The following is a 22,371-nucleotide window of genomic DNA, read 5'->3' as shown; positions in this document are numbered from 1 at the left end:
GCACCCACTGTTTAAAGCCTTTTTTGCTGTTGTGTTTTTGTGTCAGCAGCAACGCCATGAGGCCTTCAACACAGCTGCTGCTCCGGCCTCCTAGACAATAGGCATTGCTGTGCCGCAGGAAAGCAGCTGAGTTAAGTGGCCGGAGCGATGCATCAGGCTGGATTGTGGTGCGGGGTCAGACGCTGTTAAGGAACGGAAGTGAAAAAGACATGGGGGAAAACGCTCACCCGCACCATTTGCTGCTGCCTATTGGCTGGCTGTTACCTAGCGCGCTCCCCGCTCACAGATGTGGCAGGATCCGGAAGGTCTGCCCTATGCTTGTGCATAATCACTAGCGCCTCCCCTAACGTTCATGGACACCAATGGGAGTAAGACGACACCTAAATCCCTTTGGGGCTCGGGGCCTAGGTGTCTCTGGCTGTGCTGGGTGTTGGGGGGCATGGTTGTTTTCCTTAAGGCTACAAGCTTGCCATGGAAAAAGGGGATGCACCGTCAGGGAATATGCTTGGGGCCCAGCTCTGCAAGGGCTGCGTTTGTGTCTGGGCTCAGCTTGGGGTGCGCAAGGTGGAGCGAGCCGCCTCCTCCACATTCCCACGGCAGGGCCTCGGCGGAATGCAGGCCGTTCCCTGGGAACCAGCGGCAGGGCAGCGAGCCTTATGCAGCATTGGCACCATCACTCTGCTTAATGAGGACACCTGCGTGTGATTTCCACGGCTCTCAACGCATGGGACCCACTGGGAGCCTGAGGGCAGATCTTGGGTCACCTTCCTGTGGCCCAGACCAGCTCAGCATAACAAACTCGCGTTAGCAACCCCGCTTCCAGACCCCTTTGGAGTCTAGGGCTGCCAACTTTGTAAGTGCTGGACCCTCCCCTTCCCCCTGAGACCCCGCCCTCGCCCCGCCCCTTCCCTGCAGGCCTCAACTCTCCCCCACCTCTTCCCTCAGGGCCCTGCTTCTGCCCTTTCCCCGAGGCCCTGCCCCCGTTTGCTCCTCTTTCCCCCTCCCCCCATCACTGGCTGCTCTTTCCCTCTCTCCCCCACCTCTGCCCCGGTTGGGAGGGGCTCGCCTGATGAGCCGGGGCTGGGAGCTGCAGCCACCTGATGCAGGTAGGAGGCGGCCCCAGCTAAGTAGGGGCGGGCGCGGTGGATGACTCGGTGCCTCTCCACTTCCCCTGCCCGCAGTAACTGGACTTCAGGTGTCCGGTCAGTAGATACGATCGGACACTGTCAGAGCCCCTTTTCGACCGGACTTTCCAGTCAAAAACCAGGCACCTGGCCACCCTATCCCGTTTGGAGGAGGGCCTCTGCTGGCTGATGCTGCAGGAGCACAAGCCGGTGCAGAATGTCATTGCCACTGGCTTCCTCTAGTGCGATTTCATCTCAACTCAGTTCAGGGGTGGGGGAAAGCCTCTTTATTTAGATTGTCAGGTCTCCGGGGTAGAGAGACTTTTACTGTGCACCTTGCACGATGGGGCCCTGATTTCAGCTGGGGTCTCTGGGAATTTCCATAATACAAAGATGAGCATTTGAGGCCAGGCTTGCATAACAGTTAACTCTAGAAAAGCAGGAAGGAATGCACAACATTCTGAGTCCCGAACGGATGCCTCTTGTCGATCAGGAAATCCAGCGAATTGGGACAAAGGCCTGTGAAGCAGGGCACCCCCCCCATCAATTGGATGCTACTGTGTTTGCGTGTATTACTCATGTCGAATAGCATTCGCTCATCTCGAGTTAGGTCTTTCACACTAAGCTTTTGGAGCGTTCCAGAGAAGCCACTCTGCATTGTTCGCTCCCGGCTTACTGAAGGCCTGGCATAATTCTGAATGGAAAGTGAAGCCTATCGGATATTGAGAACATAAGAATATCAGCTGGTCTGAGTGCCTCTTTCAAAATAGCCACTGCAGCCACATCAGGAGAATAATAGAAACAAGAGGCGCTGCTACATGGAAGAGCGCATGGTGAGAAGGGAAGACAAGGCAGGATCTCCTTGTTTCAGCCTATTACTGCAACTTCACTTCTTCACCTTGGTTTTGTTCATTTCCAACAACCATTGCCTTAGCCAGGGGGGATTCAGGGCCTGGATCCTGAGAGACGCTGGGCATCCCCCAGCTCCAACTCAGTCAATGGGAATTGCTTGGGTCCAAATCCCCAAAGGCACTTACGCTCCTAACTTCCATTCTGGACCCTGCTGCCCAGCCCTGCTAAGGGTAAGCATGGAGCAGGTTGTGAGGGTGAGTCGTGGATTGTTCTGCTGCTCAACATGCCGAGTTGGGCAGTGTTGTGGAGTCTTCCACTGAGCACTGTCAGGGTGGTTTTCTCATGGAAATAGAGACAAGCTAGGTCTTCCAGTGGGACTCCAAAGGTCCTTGCAAGCATGGAAGCCTGCTGTCCAAAGGCAGCTCTCCTCTGTGGACCTCTGTAGTATCTTATCTCATTCTTATATTGAAGTTGCCATATTGAATCAGACGACTGGTCTATATAGTATCCAGCCTCCTTTTGGCAAGGACCAGAACCCAGCACTTCAGAAAATTCATCCCTCGTGCACCTCACCAATTGTGGGGGGTCCTGTCTCTGCTTGGTGTGGACACTGGAAAGTCTGAGGAGCTTTGCATAGAATCAAGGATTTGTCCAAGTGTCCTTGGTCAAAATTGTCCGCATTCCCCACTGTTAGGAGCTGCAGGAACTAAGCAGTTTTGAAAATCAAGCCAACCATGTATATCCACCTGTATAAGTTGCCTGGTTTTCAGAAAAGCCAAGCATCCAGAGCTCCCACTGAGGTCAATGGCAGTTTAGCCTGACTAAAAACTTCCGGAGTTTTCTTGATACATTAACATAGCAACTGCCAGCCTGAAACCATCACTGAAATACAGCCACTTCTGGGGTGGAGTGTCCCAGCCAACCAGCGCATATGGCACACTGTTAAACAGTGATGGAAGGGAACAGGTTTGGCCAACAACACTTGTTCCTACACAAAACTCAATGGTGCATCATATGGACTGTCCTGGCACATGCAGGGGCAGATTCTTAGCTGGTGTAAATGGCATTGCTGTGTTGAAGTCAACAGAGCTACACTGTTTTGCACCAGCGGGAGAATCTGGACTGTAGTTTCTTGTTTTGCATGCACATTTAGGCAGATGGAATATGTAGCACTGGTCCAACCAACAGGGTTCAAAAAAGAACTAGATAAATTCATGGAGTATAGGGCCATCAGTGGCTATTAGCCAGGATGGGCAGGGATGGTGTCCCTAGCCTCTGTTTGCAGAAGCTGGGAATGTGCGACAGGGGATGGATCATTTGATGATTACCTGTTCTGTTCATTCCCTCTGGGGCACCTGGCACTGGCCACCTTCGGCTGATAGGACACTGGGCTGGATGGAACCAGTGTGGCTGTTCTTATGTTCTTATGGACTGGCAGGCTCGAAAATACAAGTGTCTTCAGGGTTTAGAGAGAGAGAGAGAGAGGCACACAAAGAAAGATCTTTAAACGTTCACAAAATCAATAAAGATTTCTTTTTATTTTAATTCCCTTTTTTTTTTACATACACCTGTGGTTTTTTTTCATTTTCCTTTCATTATTTTGGTCCATACAGAAAAGTAAAGGTGGAGGAATGTAAACCATATGCATTACTGACGACATCACAATGCAGTGTCTCAATAGTACATAGAAATAAATCACAGTTTTGTCCTTTATATTTTTCCCCCCTCTGACGTGAAATGTGATCTAAAAAGCAACACACAATGCAAGAGCTCCTTGGTCAATACCCGTCCCTTTCCCTCCTGCTCCAATCAGAGAAAGGAGCCAGCGTTTGGAGAGCAGGACACTGCAGGCTTATGGGAGTCAGGAGCCTCTCTACTGCCCATATCAGGTCGCCGGTGGCTTAGCATGAAGTTGCTGAGAAGAAGCAATGGGTTTTAGCAGCAGGTAAATCACCTCCCGTCCATTTTGCCTCGCTCACCAGAAAGACAAGCACGTGACCTGGTGCTTCTGCAGACTGGGGCCAGCGCAATCTGCCCCGGCATCTGCATCATTCCTTCTGTAGCTTCTCATGTGTGCACATGTACATGGCATAGACTGGTAAGCCCCTAGTCGGTAGGGCCAGGCTGATTTACACCAGTTGCAGATTTGGCCTATTGGTGCTATTCTTCCCCTTTATTAGGACTCTCACTGGGGGAATAAGCCACCGAATGACTTGTATCTGACCACACACCCCTAGTCCCCAGGCCCCACGCCCTGTGTCCTGAAACCCTGCTCGTTTAGTACTGATGGTCACTGTCTGGCTTCGTTTCAGAGGAGGTGGGCCCACTTCTACAGGAGACTAATGGACAGGAACAAAACCGTGTATTCACCCCACTTTCTTCCCAAACGCTCTCCCATCTGGGTGGCCCCATATCCAGAATCACCTGTCTACTAACTGCCCCGATGGCCGCAACTAGAGACCTGACCTCTCCGAAGTTCTGTCTCTGAAACCCCATTTCAGACAAACGAGGCTCTACTACAGACATGACTTTGCCCTCCCGCTCTGCTTTCTGGGCTACTTCAAAGCTTGTGTTAATTATTATTCCAAAGCAGGGGAGGTTAGGGGGGTTGTTCATTGGAATAATGATACTGAGCCTTATACCGCTGCAAAAACAAAAGCGTGACATCCTGCCTCATTGACGTCAGTGGGAGCCTCACCATTGAATTCAGTGAGGCCAGGAGTTCATTTGAAATTGACTTCAGTGGAACTATGCTAAGAGCCACCAGTTGAGAATCTGTCCCTAAATCATTGACCGTCACACAGTCCCAGAGAGGTGGAGGGGTAAGTGGACACCAGAGCTCAGAGGGGGGTTAAATATGAGAACAACAATGCCTAATTCCTGGATTTTTCTCTTTGTGCTCAGACCTCTGCAAGGGTCATCTTTCTTATCTGCACTGGAGGACAGAAGGGAAGGTTGAAAAACGTGATCTCTGCCTGTGTGAGGGAAGGGAGAGAGAAAGAAGAACAGATATTGTCAAAGAAGCCATTTGATCTCCCAGTGAGGCCTCTGTTCAGAACAGAAGTCACTCATGTGCTAACATCCATCTCTATTCAGAACAGCATTTGAACACATGCTTAGAGTTAGGCACTTGCAGAAGTGTTGTGTAGGGATGTTCTCCAGAACTGGTGCCACAATTATATTCTGATGCTTTTCACTGAAGCGGACTCTTATTTAAACTTTATTCGTTGCAGCATTTTCACTTGCTCATGTTTCCCCAAGCTAGAGCCCGATTCGGAGCTGATGTCTAACCTCATGCAACCTCATTAAACAGGATTGCATGGTTAATTGGGGCTAAATTTGTTCTGCTATGTGCTTAGAAGCACTGGCTTTGGCTCCAATACAAATGGAAGAGCTTAACCTACAGAGGCCAGCACTGTTTCTTCTTCTTAAAAAAAAACCCCACCCCAAACATCAGCTGATCCAGTTATCGTAGAGCAAGGGGTCCCACCTAGAGCTGTAGTAACTAGAAATCTTAAAGCGGCTAGGCCAATCCCTAGTTATTTGCAGAGAATTTTCATAGGTAAGAATAGAGGCATTGGATTAGCAGCATGAAACAGAATTCCCTATGAGCCTCCGGCAGAAGGCTTGACTCTGATCTCTTTTACATGGTATTTTACTGGTGTAATTCAAAGACTTCAGTGGAATTACTCCTGGCGTACAGCAGTGGCTGGGAGATCAGAGTCAGGCCCTTTTTCTGTCTGGCCCTGGCGACCAATTATGAATGGCCACTTGTCTCAATTTATTACTTCTATTCCATCCACTGTTGAGAACTCCCTTCTGCTCGAGAAAGCCAGGCATCATGCAGCAATCACAATAATAATGACACTGAAAATAACCCGGTGAAATAAATACATAATTACTTATCAGCCTGGCTCAGTTAAAATAAGGGTTTAATTACTATCTGTTCCTGAGAACAGTATTTGCCTAATAAATCCACCCTTCCAAAAATGAGAGACCAATTTGGCACTGCACTGCTTCAGTTTTTCACTGATGTAACGCCACAGAGCTCATTGGGAAACTGGAATACTGCCGTGCTGAATTAAGCCCATTATGTCTCCTTTCAGATACTCTGAATTGGCTTTGTATTAAAGCTGGAGAACGGGCTGCTGGCCAAAGCATGAATTTGAGTCCAGATAAACAAATATTACTGCATGAAAAACTAACCTCTCAAATTCTCAGCCAGATGAACCTCTAGCCCTCTAGCCAGAGAAGGGTTTTCGTTAGTTAGTGAAGATATTTAGCAGTATTTTCTAAACAAGGCCACCTGATCAGGAGACCCCTTTGATATCACTGGCTTTTAAAAGATAGTTGTAAAGTTAATTAATTTGGCAGGGGAGGGGTCAATTGCAACCCATTACCAATGTCTGTGACTCAGACTTTTGTCTCGAGGTTGTTGTTTCTAATCAAATTGAGACAGAAATTCTATGAGTTGCTTTGAGCCCAGAAGTTGCTTCTGTGAAGTGGAGTTGGGTGGGTCTTCGTCAAATTCTTAATGGACAAGTGTCTCCATCCAAACTAGCCTTTTTGGCATTTCCAATGGAGACACCAAGGATCAACTGGGACATAAAGACCAGACTTGCCTCTCAGAACATTTAGGCAAACGTCCATTAAGGGAAAAGATAAGGCAACCCTAAGCTACTTTTCTCTTGTCATTGAAGCCCAAGTCAAAGCCAGGCTTGTGTGTCTTTCACCAGGATTTTATGAATTGGTGCAGATGAGCTACATTAGCCAAAACTCTCTAGCCCGCTAGCCAAATCTCTAGTTCTGATGTTGAGGGATGTCAGAAAATGGTTTGCATGGCATGATGATGGGCCAGTGAACTTTTATAAAGATGGCAGGATTTGCTGTTTTGGAAACAGGATGTTCTTTTGGGCCAACCATATTTGCTGTCCAATAGGTCCAACCTTTTAATTTCACAACAGTACAAAAGCTGCGACACAATCCAGATCGCTGAATAGGGATGGACGTGTTCTTTCCTTTTATTCATGCAGTTTACGAACCATCGTGTTTTCCAGGCAAACCAAAAGGTCATGGCCATTCCTACAGGACATTATTTAGAAGATCTTTTGCAGACTCAGTTCCTTGGCAATTTACTACATTTTTCATTTCAAGACACCCTAGAGGAATAGGCTACAAACCCCACTCTGTGTGGAGAGATGTCATAAAAGCTTTACAGGCTCAGTAGCTGGAATGGGATTTTGTGTGTGTCCTTCACAACATCTACAACATGGTGACCCCTCAGAAGTAACAGCAAAATTAAAAAGTCAAATGGCAAGACAGTTCAAGCACACGTCTCATCTAGGACTGTCTAGTCTCCAAGACACGCCATTGGGCGCAATACAATCTCTCACCCAGCACGTGCAGTTAGATAGAGCTGGCATGGTGAAGACCTAAGCCAACATCCTACTAAATGTTTTACCCCACTGCCAGGCAATTAAACAGCATGGTACCCCCACTTACAGAGGATTAGAAATCCAAGAGATGGACACTGAAGCCTTCTGGCTCCCCACAGACTGGTTTAAATTGGAAGAGACTGCTCCGATTGTCTTTCGCTTCCATCAGCGCTCAAATGGCCCAAGACTCAGAACGGGCGATGGGGAAGAGATGGGGTTTTGGCTCTGTGTTTGCTTAGAGAATCAGCAGTTCGGTGAAGATAATCATTAATCATTTTAATTTTGCTTAATCCCGCTTGGCTTTATTCCCTCTGCTGAGGAGGACATCCCCCTCAGTTGTCAGAATTATGTACTTCTGAGGCCTTATTCTCATTTACACTAACTGAGCACTGGTATCAAAGATGACACAAGGTACAGGACAATGGAGAATCAGGCGTCAAATAATTTATGTACTCTGCTTCCTGGCATCTACTTTCAGTTCATTGGGCACCATCAGCCCACCCTGAAAGAGTTGCCAGGTGAATGGAAACATGGTCTTCACATAATGCACTAAAGAAAGCAACTCGATGGAGGGAAAAACCTTCATTTATCCAGATGGACAAAAAGAGGCAGCACAGAGCTAAGTTCACTGAGCTGTGCAAGAACCGCCAGACTCCATGACCACAACACACATGAAACACCTAGGTCATGAGCTAAACTGTAGCGTTGGGCATACACCTCACATGCTTTTGTTCCAAAGCATGGGCTTCTGCTCAACAAGCTACGGGCACAACCAGATGTGAACTCATGAACACTCCAGCCAGCAGAGGGCAGAGTTGTGCACAGGACGGCTTCACATATTATTCCAACATACCCTCTAAGGGCTGACTCATACAGTGCTTGTTCTGTTTTCACACAGTGCTTTCTCAGGAGAAACTTCCATTGTTCCGAAGGGGAGTTTTGACTGAGTAAGGGCCAGACTGACCCATTTACTCTCATTGAGTAGTATTGGTTGAAGCCACTGACTGATTCTTGGTGTAACTGAATGTGAGTAAAGGTATCAGAAGTTACAGCTAGTTAAAAGAACCCACAAAGACATTTTTTCCCCCTTAATTTTTGAAATTTCCAAATTTTAAATTATTTCAGTCATCTCTCATCAAAAAACAAGAAAATGCATTTTTACAAACATTTCATCCCATTTTTCCCAATATTTTTTTAAATAAAAAATTGTTGCTAAAATTTTGAAATTCTAATTTCCATCAATGCTATCAAAAACTGCCCCAACAATGGACTGTGTAAGGATTACAAGATCTGGCTCTAAAAAAGTAAGAACTCCAGGAAGACGAGATGGGACAAAGCAGAGGAACAGTGAAAAAAGACACCATCTCTCAGGAACAAAGATGAAACAAGTTTATAGGGGGTCTACAAACACACGCACACAGATCAGAGACGACAGGGGATTACCCACATAGAACGCACCTTCTGCCTTTCAAGAATCACAAGGAAGGGAAGAGCAACATCTCTGTGTATTTCAGAGAGGAGGTAGATTAAACAGTGAAGAGCTCAGATTGCATGGCTGTTGATGGGAAGGAAGGGAGCAGGGAGCCAGCTGGAAACAAGAGCAAAACTTTTGGACATGAGATTGAAGAGCAACCTGAATGGTCTCAATGCTGCAGATCATTTTTCAACATGGCTAAGCCGACAAATAAGACATCACAGAACAAACATCAGGGAGGAGTGCAAGCTGGCACAGATAAAAAGGAGGACAACTGTCCTCCCTTGGAAGCATCCTAGAATTGAACTCTAGACAAGCTTATTTTGATTTTTGTGGTTCTGAAGCCCTTAGGTATTTTCCCCCCTGGCATCCAGTATCTGACCCGAACTAGACATGGTGACAGAGCAAGGAAGGATAGTCTTGCAGTGCTAGCGGTGGCCACCAGAAACGCCAGAGAAGAACGAGCCTTTTCACCAGATTATCACTCCAATTTGTACAGGCTCAAATTCAGCCCCTTGTTGCAGTTGTGCACCAAAGATGAATTTGGCCCATAATCCAACTGCGATATCTCCAAAGTTGATCATAACGCTCAATTTTGGAGGCTCCTTCTCCTCTTCCCCTTTGCAAGATAACATAGGCTCAATCCAAAGCGCACCTTCCACCGACTTCATTTGTTATTGTATCAGGCCCTATAGACTCCACCATCAGTTCTCTGCAACTCTTGCTTTCAGCACAGGTAGGATTTGAATAGGATTCAACAACAATACAGTATGATTCGCTTTAAAACCAGACAAATTCCATTTTTTATGTTCTTAATTCTTACATGCAATTCTGTTCATGCATATGAACACTCAAAGGAAAAAAAATTACTTATCATTACATACCATTTGTGTTGGAAATGATCAAGAATAGATTTCCCTCCCCATCTCCATGTAATTTTTGGTCATGTTTAGCAACTGACAGCAGGTTCTGGTCATTAAATCCAGTGACAAATTTACATTTATTTATTATACACCTTGTCTTTACAAATAAATTAATTTCATAGCTCTCATTAATTACTTGAACTTTGCTAAATGATTTCCAAACACGTTATTAACCTCGAGCTGTCTTCAGCAAACATGAGTAAATAATGAATCACCAGTAAGGAAACGTTGCTAAGTAATTTCTTTCTTTGAGTGATACAGTCACAAGGGTCGAGCGTCCACTTGGTAGGTTTTAAGCACAACACACGTCCATTGGGGATTGGAGGGGGGCAGATTGAAAGGGTCCATGCAAGGGTTGGAAAGCCAGAGCCAGCATACTTAATGCATCTCTCTCTTGAATTGGGATTACACATCGGCAGCTCGGCTGAATGGGATGCTAAATAACTCAAGTGTTTAGCTGACGGCTGACTGGCAATAACTTCCGCTTCCTCCAAGTCCCTCCAGAGGCTATGCCAGCATCTATGGCTAAGATGCAAGCAGTGAGTGCTTCAGACTGACCCAGATTTCTGCAACGTTGGCTTGCTCTCAGCGCCAGAATTTCACTCAGTCCATCCGTTTTTCCTTGCAAGATTACTTAATTTCTGCATAGTATTTATTAAAAAAAAATAACCCACAACCAAACTGATTCACCCTATGGAGACCTGACATTTCAATAGCTGCCATTCGGTGGTAAATTGCTAAGAATATTTGGACTTATTCTAACCACACAAAACAAAAACAAACATCAAAAATAAATATTGTCACCTTCCAACATTTGCCTCATTTATACCTGAAATGGGGAGTACAGTTCCTTCAGAGCCCTGGGGTGGCGCCCTCTTGGTCACCACAATCCCCATCCCAGGTTCTGATCTGAAGCCCAGCAAAGTCAATGGAAGTCTTTCCACGGGCTTGGTCAGGCTGTGGATCAGGTGTTAACCTGAGAGGTGGTGCAAAGGCAGGTACAGGACACTTGAGGTGGAGTCAAGATACCAGCTGCTCTTCTCAGGGTCCCCGCACCAGGCTCCACCAGGCTAGGAGCTTTGGGAATGAAGGTCTTAAGCCCTGAGAGGAGCAGCGGATTCAGTAGTCCATCTCTGGTGGCATGGATATGTCTCTGAAGTCAGCAGGCTTCACTAGCTCAGCTGCGAAAGAGCAGGACAGAGAGTTGATTATCTGATAGGCGCATCCTTGAGTCCCCACAGGATCATTGCACCTGGCCACACCACCTCTTTCTGACTATGTTTTGACTGCAGCCAGATGATTCCTATATGGGGCCAACACGATTCACGTACCGGAAGCACTTCCAAAATGTACTATTATGGGCTGGATCGAGGCTTGAGAAACCACAGCTCGCCTTGGGGCATTGGGAGCCCAAGAAGGAATTTAGCCTGCCTCAGCCAGATTTCCCCCTGAGAGGCTCTGAGGAATGGCACACTGGAATGGCAGCTCTGTCATTATCACCTCGTGGCTCTAAATCATGGCATCTACAGAGACACAAAGCAATACGCTCAGCTGGTGTGAAATGGCTTGAAGGAAGCTATGCCAATTTTCAGCAGCCAAAGGTCTAGCCCCTGGATTTTACCACTTGACCGCTGCTTAGCAGGCAAGTCAGATAAAAGTACCGCGTGTGTTGGAACATCACCACCACGTACTTCCATGGTGACAGCAGGACATCAACAGAATCCACCAGCAAGGGAAACGGTAGATTGTGAAAATAGATCCCTGATCCCTTTTCCTGCCATTCACACAGACTCTATCTTACAGTTTCCCCTTTCTGGCCCATCACTGTGATGTCCGGATACTCGTTCTCAATAGGTAGTTTCAGTGACCTCAGTGGAGCTGCAACTGTACAACCATTTCCACCAGCCGAGGATATGGCCCACCCTACGTGCGTGTGTGTGTTCTTGATGGTCAAACCACAAAAAGTCTGGCAAGTTCGGCAGTGCACCCAGAAGTCTGGAATTCCGAAGTATCCAAATAGTAATGTAATAATTGGAGATATACCAATCTCCTAGAACTGGAAGGGACCTCGAAAGGTCATCAAGTCCAGCCCCCTGCCTTCACTAGCAGGACCAAGTACTGATTTTTTGCCCCAGATCCCTAAGTGGCCCCCTCAAGGATTGAACTCACAACCCTGGGTTTAGCAGGCCAATGCTCAATGCCTTGGCTATGCAAAACTGGCCGGCACATCTCATGAGAACAGGCTGTCTCATCCAACTCCCGCTCCTTCCTGCTCCTGGCTGAGATGGGAATACTGCAACAACAGTCCCTCAGGATAGTTTGGCCTGCCCAGACCCAATAGGAAGCAGGAAATGCAGAGGTGAAAACAAAAAATAATTTAAAGATTTTTTTTAAAAAAAGTCAATTTTCCTGAAATTCCAAAAAGAAAAGAAAGAAAAGGTTTGAGTTGGCTTTACGGATGCACATACACACACCAAGGCAGCTGCAAACTTTCCTTTCCATCTCGACCCACTTAGAAGCAGACAGAATGGGCTTCTTTCTAAGAGTGGACAAGCTAATGCATTACATTCTGATACTTGCATTTTAATCCTAGGATTGTACTGGCTTCTCTTGTCGCTTGGGCTCTGGGTAGGAGAACGGGAAGCCCAGTCGGCACTCGCATCCAGTAGCTGGGAGTCATTTATCACAAAAGCATGCTGCATCATCAAGGAATCAGAATTAAGGCCCCTCCGGCAGGGAACTTGCACACAATGACCCCAGGGGGTTGGGTTTTATAACGAAGGGGCAAAACCATGGAACACCAGAGCTGTCCGTGCTGTGTTCTTGAACTGGCAGACATGGCCAGTGGGACTCAGCCAGTCTGGTGTGGGTGATTGTAGGGCGGCTAGGCTTCTTTAAAACGAATGAGAAAACCAAACCCAACCAAGCAGTGATGGCAACACCCCGGGGCAGCTTGCACCACTGAAAGAAAATGGTGTGTCACATTCCTCACCAGACTGTCTCGTTTCACTTGGTTGAATTCCCTGCATCTTTGTGCCGTGGACACTCTCCGAGAGGTGAAACTACAGAGTATCATTTGTACGTCCCCTTGTAAACTCTGAATATCCCCGTTGTTCAACAGGTCACAAGGACCGTGGGTCTGGAGAAGACTGCCTTCATTCACACCTTGGAGACTAGACCACTACATAAATGTGTGTGATCAACAGCTGGCCACATCTGTGGTCCACTTTTCCCAGATAACTTGACCTCTTGTTCCACAGAACAGAGAAACTGTATGAAAACCCTTGGCATCTGATTTGTGGCCTGGCATTCTTTTGCCCACTAAATGCTCTCTGGGAAATATCTTCTTCTTTCTTTACATCACGGTCTCTCTTTCTTCTTCAACAAGTACCATGGGTCTGTCTCCGTCATAAAGTCCAGAGCCATTCAGGTACTCCTCTTCTTTGTTGTACTGCTCTGGCCCAGAAGAAGGCATGGAGTTTTCAGAAATGGAGCCATTTTTGACATAGCCCGGCAAATTTCGGTGTCCGTTGAGGGCACCCGGTACAAGTCTCGTATTGAGATGTAGGGCTAGGGCTCCTCTGGTGGTTACATTAGTGATGCTGGTATGGGAGACCATGGGTCCATAGCTATAGGTCGTGCTCCCACTTCGTGCTTTTCTTTTAAAGTCAAGGGCTAAAGTCCACCTGCTCCATGACTTCTTTATTTCGGCTTGAACCTGAAGAGATGGAGAGAAAAGAGAGGGAAGATCGTGAGTGAGGAATGAAGGGAAGAATGGTGCAGGATGACGCTGGCGACTGGGCTACAGAAGGAGGTAGTGTTGATAGAGATACTTGGCTGGGGGATTAATAGGAGTAAAGGGATTCAAATGGGGACAAAGGGATAGTTATGCTGGATATCATGGACCTCCCCTTAGTGGCAGGATAAATGAGAGTGTGGAATGGTCTGATGAGGACAATGGCAGAAGTCCCACTGCTTGCACCATTTACCACTTGACTGGGCCAAGTGGCAGCCTGGGATGGACTAGAAGGCCTGTTAGGTCTTTCCCATCTCTCAGCTGGTATAAATGGGCACAGCTCCCCTGACTTCAATGGACTCTGGATTGACTTCCGTGGACACAGACTCATTTACACCACCTAAGGATCTGGCCCCAGTATGTGTCCCTAACTGATTGGCGCTTTCTCTCCTTCACTTTATCTCTTTCTCCTTGTGGAAGACGCATGACCTTTCCCTCCAGATTTCCTTTCCCAGCTGCCTATTTGGAGTCCTCCCTGAGCCATAAGCAACCAAACCACTGCCTGCTAGGTAAAACTCTGAAAGGCTCGGTCCCAAAGGAAGACACCTTGCCTTACTGCAAACTCTTTAAAAAAGTATAGCAAACTTCCGGTATTTTGGGATCATTCAAACTGTTTGTTCTCCATATGCAGCCTATCCCCCCAAAAAACCCTGGCTAACCAACCAACCAGCCAACAACACACAGCCCATAATTTAGAGCCAGCATCGGTAACACACAGTACAGTAATCGGACCTTAGAATCTCTTAATCTTGCGTGAATGTTTTTACCATGCCACAAGGCAGTTGCTCTCAGGCCATGATGAATGTTTTTTCATTAGGCTTTCTTAGCTAGTCCACTAGTTTTGTTCTTTGCCTCGTGTGCCATTGCAGCATTAGTATTTAAATCAAACACTTGGTCTGGACTAATATGGAGATTTAGGATGGCAGAAAGTCATTATTCAGATTGGAACGTGGCCAGGATGCCTGGGTTAATACCTCTACTCTCCAGAAAAAAATGCCCTTGGATTCTGAATGGCTACAAGTTGGCAAGGCCTGGGTTTTATACCCTCTCCAAAGAGCAGCAATGTCAACAGCAAAACTGGAGTGAAGATCTACAAGAAGAATGAGTGATCTGCAAAATATGCCTTATTGCGAGAGATTGCGGGAGATCAATCTAGAGGTAGAGTATCAAAGAGGAAGTGAAGAGGCAAGTTAATCATGGTCTGTTAAGTATTGACAAAAGGAGAAGGTATTGGGTAGCAGAAGGCTGTTTCATCTAGCAAAACAAGATCTAATGGCTGGAAGGTGAAGTCAGCAACGTTCAAACTGGAAACAATCTGCCCATTTTTAACACAGACAGTAATTAACCATTGGAATAGCTCACCAAGGGAAGGGGTGGATTCTCATGATTTGGAGTTTTTACATCAAGACTGGATGTCTTTCTAAATGATTACATTCTATTTCCAACACAAACTACTGGGCTTGATATAAGAATCGCTGGGTAAGGTTCACTGGCCTGTGTTATGCTGCAGATGATCATAGTGGTCTGTTCTGGCCTTAATCCCTATGCATGTTACCAGAGGGTAGAATGGTAGCCTGGTGAATCAACTCCCCCTGAGCTCTCCCTGCTGCTCCAAGAAGAACTACAAACAACAATCCCCCAGAATGTGCATTGCTGATGATGGAGGAAAAGAGTGTGAGTGACCAGAAGGTTTAGAGGCTGGTGAAGTAACTCAACATTAATAAGTAGTGGGCTGTGTTTCACAGGCAAGATAATAATGGAACTTACATAGACCCATGTAGAGGACAAAAAAGCTTCTCCCAGAAGAAGCTGTGGGAAGACTGGACCCAGGCAGACATCTCACCTTGTCCATGAAGGACAAGAAGCAATGGGCTTAAACTGCAGCAAGGGCGGTTTAGGTTGGACGTTAGGAAAAACTACCTGACTGTCAGGGTAGTTAAGCACTAGAACAAATTGCCTAGGGAGCTTGTGGAATCTTTGTCACTGCAGGGTTTTTAAGAACAGGTTAGACAAACGCCTGTCAGGGATGGTCTAGTTATTATGCAGTCCTGCCTTGAGTGCAGTGGACTGGACTAGAAGACCTCTCAAGGTCCCTTTCAGTCCTACACGTCTATGATTCTAAGAGTGCCCTCTTTGCTCGAGCCATTCAGATGGACCCAACTGCTCATCCCAGTATACTGCCCACACTGTGCTGAAAGAGTGGAGCCTTGACCTCCCTGTCTTCAAGAATCTGCAAGCAGGGAGGAAGCGAGCAGATCTGGAGTTCACCAGAGCACAGGGATTGCTGCTGTGGGAGGCTCTTCCATATGGGCTGCTAATGATCTTTCCCTAAATGGCTCAGATGGTATGGGTCTGATTCTCCATCATCTTGTCCCTCGTGCTCTCATTTACCCTGGTGGAGAGGGGGTGCAAAATGTTACTGGACCCAGTTTGAACCGATTCTCATTTGGTAGCATTTTAGATCCACGTCACCCAGGGGGAAACGACTAAGAAAGATGCAAAGCAGTGGAGACATTTCTATACCAAGAGTCTAATTCTCTGCTTGCCTAACTCCAGTGACCTCAGTAGAGTTAACCCCAGTGGGACTAGCTGACTGTAGATATTTGGACTCTATTTATAATGAAAGAGGATCATTAAGAACCAAACACACTCACCTCTCCATTGCAAAAACAGTATATGATGGCAACAAAAAATCCCTGGAAAGAAGATGAAACAACACATTAGCATTTATCCTGCTGCAGCTCAATATCAATTCACTGAAACCATGGCCCAAATCCACATAGTTTCACTGATGGCAATGGAGCAACACTAGTTTACCCCAGCTAAAAACCAGCGCAAACTAGGAAAACTCCTGTTGTCTAGCAGCCTATAAGAAACGGGTGACACTGACTGTCCTCCAGGCTATTGGCTAACCAGCGTTTAAAGCATCCTATGTGCACTGGCTGGCTGGCACATCTGTCCTGGGCTGCGGTAGAAAATGCACATTTGTTTCCTGTTGCAGATGTCCTGTAAAGGCTTTGGAAGAGCAGCTGCTCACTACTGTCCCAAGCTTTCAGAAATGTGCCTCTTTTGCATCAGGACAAACCCGAGACCTTTAGAATTTTTTGGCAGAAAACTCCAGAGCTCTCAGAAGATCCCATAGCTCATGTGATGAGGGCGCTTAGCAGGGAGGTAGAAGTCCCACGTTCGAGCCCTTACTCTGAACCAGGCAGAGCAGGGACTTGCACCCCAGTCTGCTATGTCCCAGGCGAGCGGCTTAATTGCTGCATCTATGGAATACTCTGGGGTGGGGCTTTCTCACACTCGCTTGTTGGAGATGTTCCACTTCGTATCAATAAATATTCGGGGGGAAGTGGGGAGAGACTGACTGTATAACCCAGTGTCAGGGCAGTCATAGAATCATAGAATATCAGGGTTGGAAGGGACCTCAGGAGGTATCTAGTCCAACCCCCTGCTCAAAGTAGGACCAATCCCCAACTAAATCATCCCCGCCAGGGCTTTGTCAAGCCGGGCCTTAAAAACCTCTAAGGAAGGAGATTCCACCACCTCCCTAGGTAACCTATTCCAGTGCTTCACCACCCTCCTAGTGAAAAAGTTTTTCCTAATATCCAACCTAAACTTCCCCCACTGCAACTTGAGACCATTATTATTCCTTGTTCTGTCATCGGATACCACTGAGAACAGTCTATCTAGATCCATCCTCTTTGGAACCCCCTTTCAGGTAGTTGAAAGCAGTTATCAAATCCCCCCTCATTCTTCTCTTCTGCAGGCTAAACAATCCCAGTTCCCTCAGCCTCTCCTCATAAGTCATGTGCTCCAGCCCCCTAATCATTTTTGTTGGCCTCCGTTGGACTCTTTCCAATTTTTCCTCATCCTTCTTGTAGCGTGGGGCCCAAAACTGGACAGTCAGTTGGGATGTGAGAAATCCAGGATCAGATGAGATAAGAAGCCAGTTTTGGGACCCAGTGATGCATTCCCTTTGCACCCAAATGGGAGTTCTGGGTGTGCAAAGAATGCAGGGCCAGGTCCTCCCATGTCAGGTCCAGTCTGAATCTGCACCTCCCTGCACTTTGGATCCAGAAATTGTCTGAGCTCGGCTCTAATTTCCCAGCTTCATGTCAGCCACACCAGTCGGTCACTTAAGATTTTAAACCATTGGTCAATAGGTTGTCCTGAAGGGATGGCTGTGCACTGTGCATGCAACACAATTTTCATCAGATGGCTGCACTCATTTTGGCTAAAAGATCCCAATCCTGCACTCAGATCCGCATTATACCCCAGCTTATCATCGACTTCAGTGGAGTGCTGCGGTTCATGTCAGCGGATCCATTTATAGGACTAGGACAAGCTACTTTGAGGCCAGCTGGCTTAAATCCATGCAGCTCTCTTGACCGATCCCCGCTGAGGATCTAACCTGGATCTCAAGGGATTTTGGTGGACAAATGACCGTAAAACGATTAAATTTTTTGCCTGACACATTGTCCCAAAGCACCCTAACACGGTTTGCAAATACATAATACACCCAGCACCAAAGTATAGCCATTAAGTCTTGGGAGTGTAACTTGGCACCGATTAAAAATCCTTTCCCCCAAAGCAGAACACATTTGATGTCCACCTTCCGTCCCACCAAACACCACGACTTTGTCCTTAAAATGCCCAGAAAACTTAACAGGGTACAGTACCTGGAAAGAGTTGAACAGCATTTCATAGTGCATTTGAACTTGCCAAAGAATCCCTGATACCTCTGTATATGGCAAAGCCATGAAAACTATATAGTGAACTCCAAACAGAGGCATAAGGACAAGCGTAGATTTCAGCAGCTTCCTGTAGGAACAGGAGAAGGAGAGAAACACATGGAGAAAGTCATGAGTCTGAATTATCCTCTGGGTCTCCTTAGGGTCTGGATTGAGGCAAGGTGGTGAAATGGTGCTGGGGCTGTGTGGGGGGAAGGAGGGAGGAAGCTTGCACTGCTGCTGCCCATGATGTGCCCGATTGCGGATATCTAGTCTCCAGGCCCATCAAGCCAGTACCTTCCACCAGCAGTAAAAATCCCTGTAAACGAAGGATAGTGCTGCTCCATATCTCGGGCCAGCCTGCCTATGCTCAGACGGGACAAGGAGGGAGACTTCCAAAACCGTGCCACGCTTGCATCCCCTGGGCACTGGCATGCTTGGTGGGGGATGGAATGGAGGAGATCAGCAGAGCTGGAGGGATGCTGACCTGGCTGGGAGGCATCACGGCTAGCTGGGGGCACTGGAGAGAGAATGCCAGGCTATCCTATGGAACGGGGCAGCTCGTCTGCTATCACCTTGTGTTTCCCTGAGGTGTAATGTGCGCTGGAGGTCCCCTAGGTGGAGGTACAACTCCACCTCAGCAGGAGCCCTTGCGCCTTAGCTACAACCCAGACCCTAGCATTTGGCTGGGTTCATCCCTCGAATCTCTAAGGGAACAGACACTGCCTGGAAATGATGCCGACCCAGGGATCGAAACCACTGCCAATGGTGACGGCAATTGCCAAAAGCAGGCAATTAGCAAGGGGCAGCGTTGCCAGGAGGCCCGGTGCTTTCACTGTCCGACGACTGACAATCTCTGCAGGGATTAAAAAATAAAAAAGAGCTGAGCCCGTCCAAGCCATAATTAATAGCAAGCCTCTCCGAGCGAGAAATAAACAAACAGATCAGTCACGGCTGTGACATGGCAGCAAAACAAACCTTTGCATTTTGAAGCCAAATTCCAGCCCCACTTCCAGTGCAACATAGAATTGTAGAACTGGAAGGGACCTCGAGAGCTCATCAAGTCCAGTCCCCTGCACTCACGGCGGGACTAAGTATTATCTCACTTTTGGAGACTCTTCTGGGAGCAAGCTGGTAGAGGCGACCTGGGAATCCTGCTTTTCAGTGATACCAAACTGAATTATTTTGCTCTCTCTCCTCTGGATGTTGTGCGCTGAATCATTTGAACTTGAGCCTACAAACACCCTGGGAGTTCTCTAGCTGCGGAGGTCTCTCAGCTATTTACTTTCACAGTCAAACTTTGACTACGTTGCAAATATGCTTCATTGTCAAGGGAAAAGGAACAGAAAAAAAAAGAAAAAACCCAAACAGACAAGAAAGCCCAAGACGAAACTCCAAACTTCCTGTGAATAGTTAGGAATCTTTCTTCACTTGAGCAATTGCAGGTCAAGGTTTCGAAAACAAGGGAGGGGAGAAGTATAAAAAGGAAGGATGGGATTTTACGGTACAGCCAGGGCCTTTTGCTTTATGCCGTTGGTTCAAAGTCAACCTAGGGCAGTAGTGATCGAAAATCATTAGTATTAATTATTTGGGTCCCGGTAAAGCAGGGAGGCACTACGGTAGTGAGATCGGGACCCTACTGCGCTAGGCTCTGTACAAACAAAACATAACAGACAGCCCCTGAAATCTAAATGGACACGGCAGACAAAGAACGGAACCTCGCCAGCGTCACACAGTAGAGCCAAGACCAGAGCTGAGGTTTCCTGAGTAGCAGCCCAGGGCCCTAGCCACTGGACCAGACACTCCTACTACCCAACAGCTGTTGGTGGTCTCCTCAATAGATGGTGTACGTGGCCACCTCACAAGTACCACTGTCAGCGTTAGCCCTGGATGGCCCTGCCAGCAGAGAGGCCATGAGCCAAACTGACCTTGGAAGCTGAACTCCCCTCCAGGCTAGGATCTACCCTCCTTAAGGGAGCACTGAGAGGAGGCTTGCAATGCCCCGGTACGCCATGTGCTGCTGCTCCACCGGAACTCTGCTGGCTCGGTGGAAAGCATAGCAGTGACTGAGGCTGCATGTGCGTTGTCCCTGCTCTGCAGGTGATTAGGAGACTTTGATCTCCCAGGCTGACAAGCCCATCCTGTGTTTCTCGCTGTCTCGTGCCAGAAGGGAAAGGGACTCACCTGTACTGTTGTCTTGTATCGCACCTCCCTGCGTTTGTCTCCCGTAGCTTGGTTGCTAGGACTCGGATAATATTGATAAAAAGAATAAAATTTACCTGGAAAAGAGAAAGATTTTTTTTTAAAATCACAAAACCAAAACCTGCAGCGCTACTGGATTGAGATGGCACCGTCCTCCCAGAAGTTTCCAGAGAGCATCCTCAGCTCCTACTGGAGGAGGTGAAGGTACGCAGCTCCTTCACAACCAGCTCAGCAATTTAGCAAGCTCAGGCCAACTGTGTCTAAGCTGAGTGCTCTCTGCTTGATCTTGTGTCACGGAGATAAGGATGGGCCACCCCTTTTATTCTGGTCCCTAGCAGACCTTGTCACATCCAGCCTTGTTATTGTCTCATGGTGGTAACAGGCACGTGTGACAAGATCTATCTAGGCACTTAAGGTAAAATTCACTCCAGAGCAAGGAGCCCGAGCAACGGCCATGGCTCTATTTAAAAACCACATGACCAGCGGGAATTTTTCAACGGAAAATGCTGATTCGTCCAAACCAAAACTTTTCCTGGAAACGTATCGGTTTCAATGAAGGTTTCCCAGCTGCACGATGGAACTTTTGGTCAAAACCAGAGAGAAAACCAAAACCATATCTCAGAATAGCCAATAGCTAGCCCCTCCCCTGGGAGATGGAAGACCCAGGTTCAAGCCCCTACTCCACATTGGGATGAGCATGGAGGCAAAACCCCATCCCACTCCAGTGCCCTGAGCATGAGGCTATAGAGTCAATTACTCTCTTTGTCCCGGTGACCATGTAGTTATTTCCATATGGTAGAACAGCTCCAATAGGAGAGATTGAAAGAAAGCCTGACTCCAGAGCCCAGCGCGGTAGGGCACTTGCCTGGGGTATGGAAGACCCACGTTCTGGAAGTTCTCTTCTTCACCCCAATGTGAAACGACAACAGATTTCAAAAGCTGGGAATTGTTCACAAAGTGGAATTTTTGTTTTCCGGCCAGCCCTACTTCAGTGAGATTTGATGGCGCGTTGAGGTGAATTTTGCCTTTCCACCATGCTCGTCACTAGGGCCCTACCAAATTCACGGTCTATTTTGGTCAATTTCATGGTCAGAGGATTTTTAAAATCATAAATTTAATGATTTCAACTATTTAAATCGGAAATGTCACGGTGTTGTAATTGTAGGGGTGCTGCCCCAAAAAGGAGTTGTGTGTGTGTGTGTGGTGGGGAGGGACGTCACAAGGTTATTATGGGGGGGTTGCAGTATTGCTACCCTTACTTCTGCGCTGCTGCTGGCGGTGGCGCTGCCTTCCGAGCTGGGCAGCTGGAGAGCAGCAGCTGCTGGCTGAGTGCCCAGCTCTGAAGGCAGAGCTGCCGCCAGCAGCAGCGCAGAAGTAAGGACGGCAGGGTATGGTATCGCTATCCTTACTTCTGCACTGCTGCCTGCAGAGCTGGGCCCTTGGTCAGCAGCTGCCACTCTCCAGCTGCCCAGCTCTGAAGGCAGCAGCGCAGAAGGGTGGCATGGTCTGGTATTACTTACTTCTGCGCTGCTGCTGGCAGGGCTCTGCCTTCAGAGCTGGGTGCCCAGCCAACATCTGCCACTCTCCAGCCACCCAGCTCTGAAGGCAGCGCAGAGGTAAGGGTGGCAATACTGTGACACCCCTAAAATAACCTTGTGACCGCCCTGCAACTCCCTTTTGGGTCAGGACCCCCAATTTGAGAAACGCTGGTCTCCCCCGTGAAATCTGCACTGTATCGGGGAAAAGCATCCAAAGACCAGATTTCACAGTGGGAGACCAGATTTCATGGTCCATGACGCATTTTTCATGGCCGTGAATTTGGTAGGGCCCTA

The 22,371-nt window shown here is 47.5% G+C and overlaps 1 protein-coding gene across 3 annotated transcripts in view; it reads right to left on the bottom strand.

Moving 5' to 3' along the window:
• Window positions 1–3,493: 3,493 nt before the first annotated feature.
• Window positions 3,494–22,371, bottom strand: part of PTH1R (parathyroid hormone 1 receptor) — a 171,894-nt gene continuing 153,016 nt past the window's right edge. For all 3 annotated transcript variants that reach the window (XM_045005775.1, XM_045005776.1, XM_045005777.1), the window contains 4 exons: window positions 20,522–20,616; window positions 18,287–18,428; window positions 16,259–16,300; window positions 3,494–13,526 (listed from right to left, as the gene is read on the bottom strand). In XM_045005775.1, coding sequence (XP_044861710.1) covers window positions 13,164–13,526; window positions 16,259–16,300; window positions 18,287–18,428; window positions 20,522–20,616 — 642 coding nt within the window. In that variant the 3' untranslated portion in view covers window positions 3,494–13,163. The remainder of the gene's footprint in view (window positions 13,527–16,258; window positions 16,301–18,286; window positions 18,429–20,521; window positions 20,617–22,371) is intronic.

This window comes from Mauremys mutica, chromosome 2, assembly GCF_020497125.1.
Source record: "Mauremys mutica isolate MM-2020 ecotype Southern chromosome 2, ASM2049712v1, whole genome shotgun sequence".
Taxonomy (NCBI): Eukaryota; Metazoa; Chordata; order Testudines; family Geoemydidae; genus Mauremys; species Mauremys mutica.
This window is presented reverse-complemented; position numbering and strand designations above follow the sequence as displayed.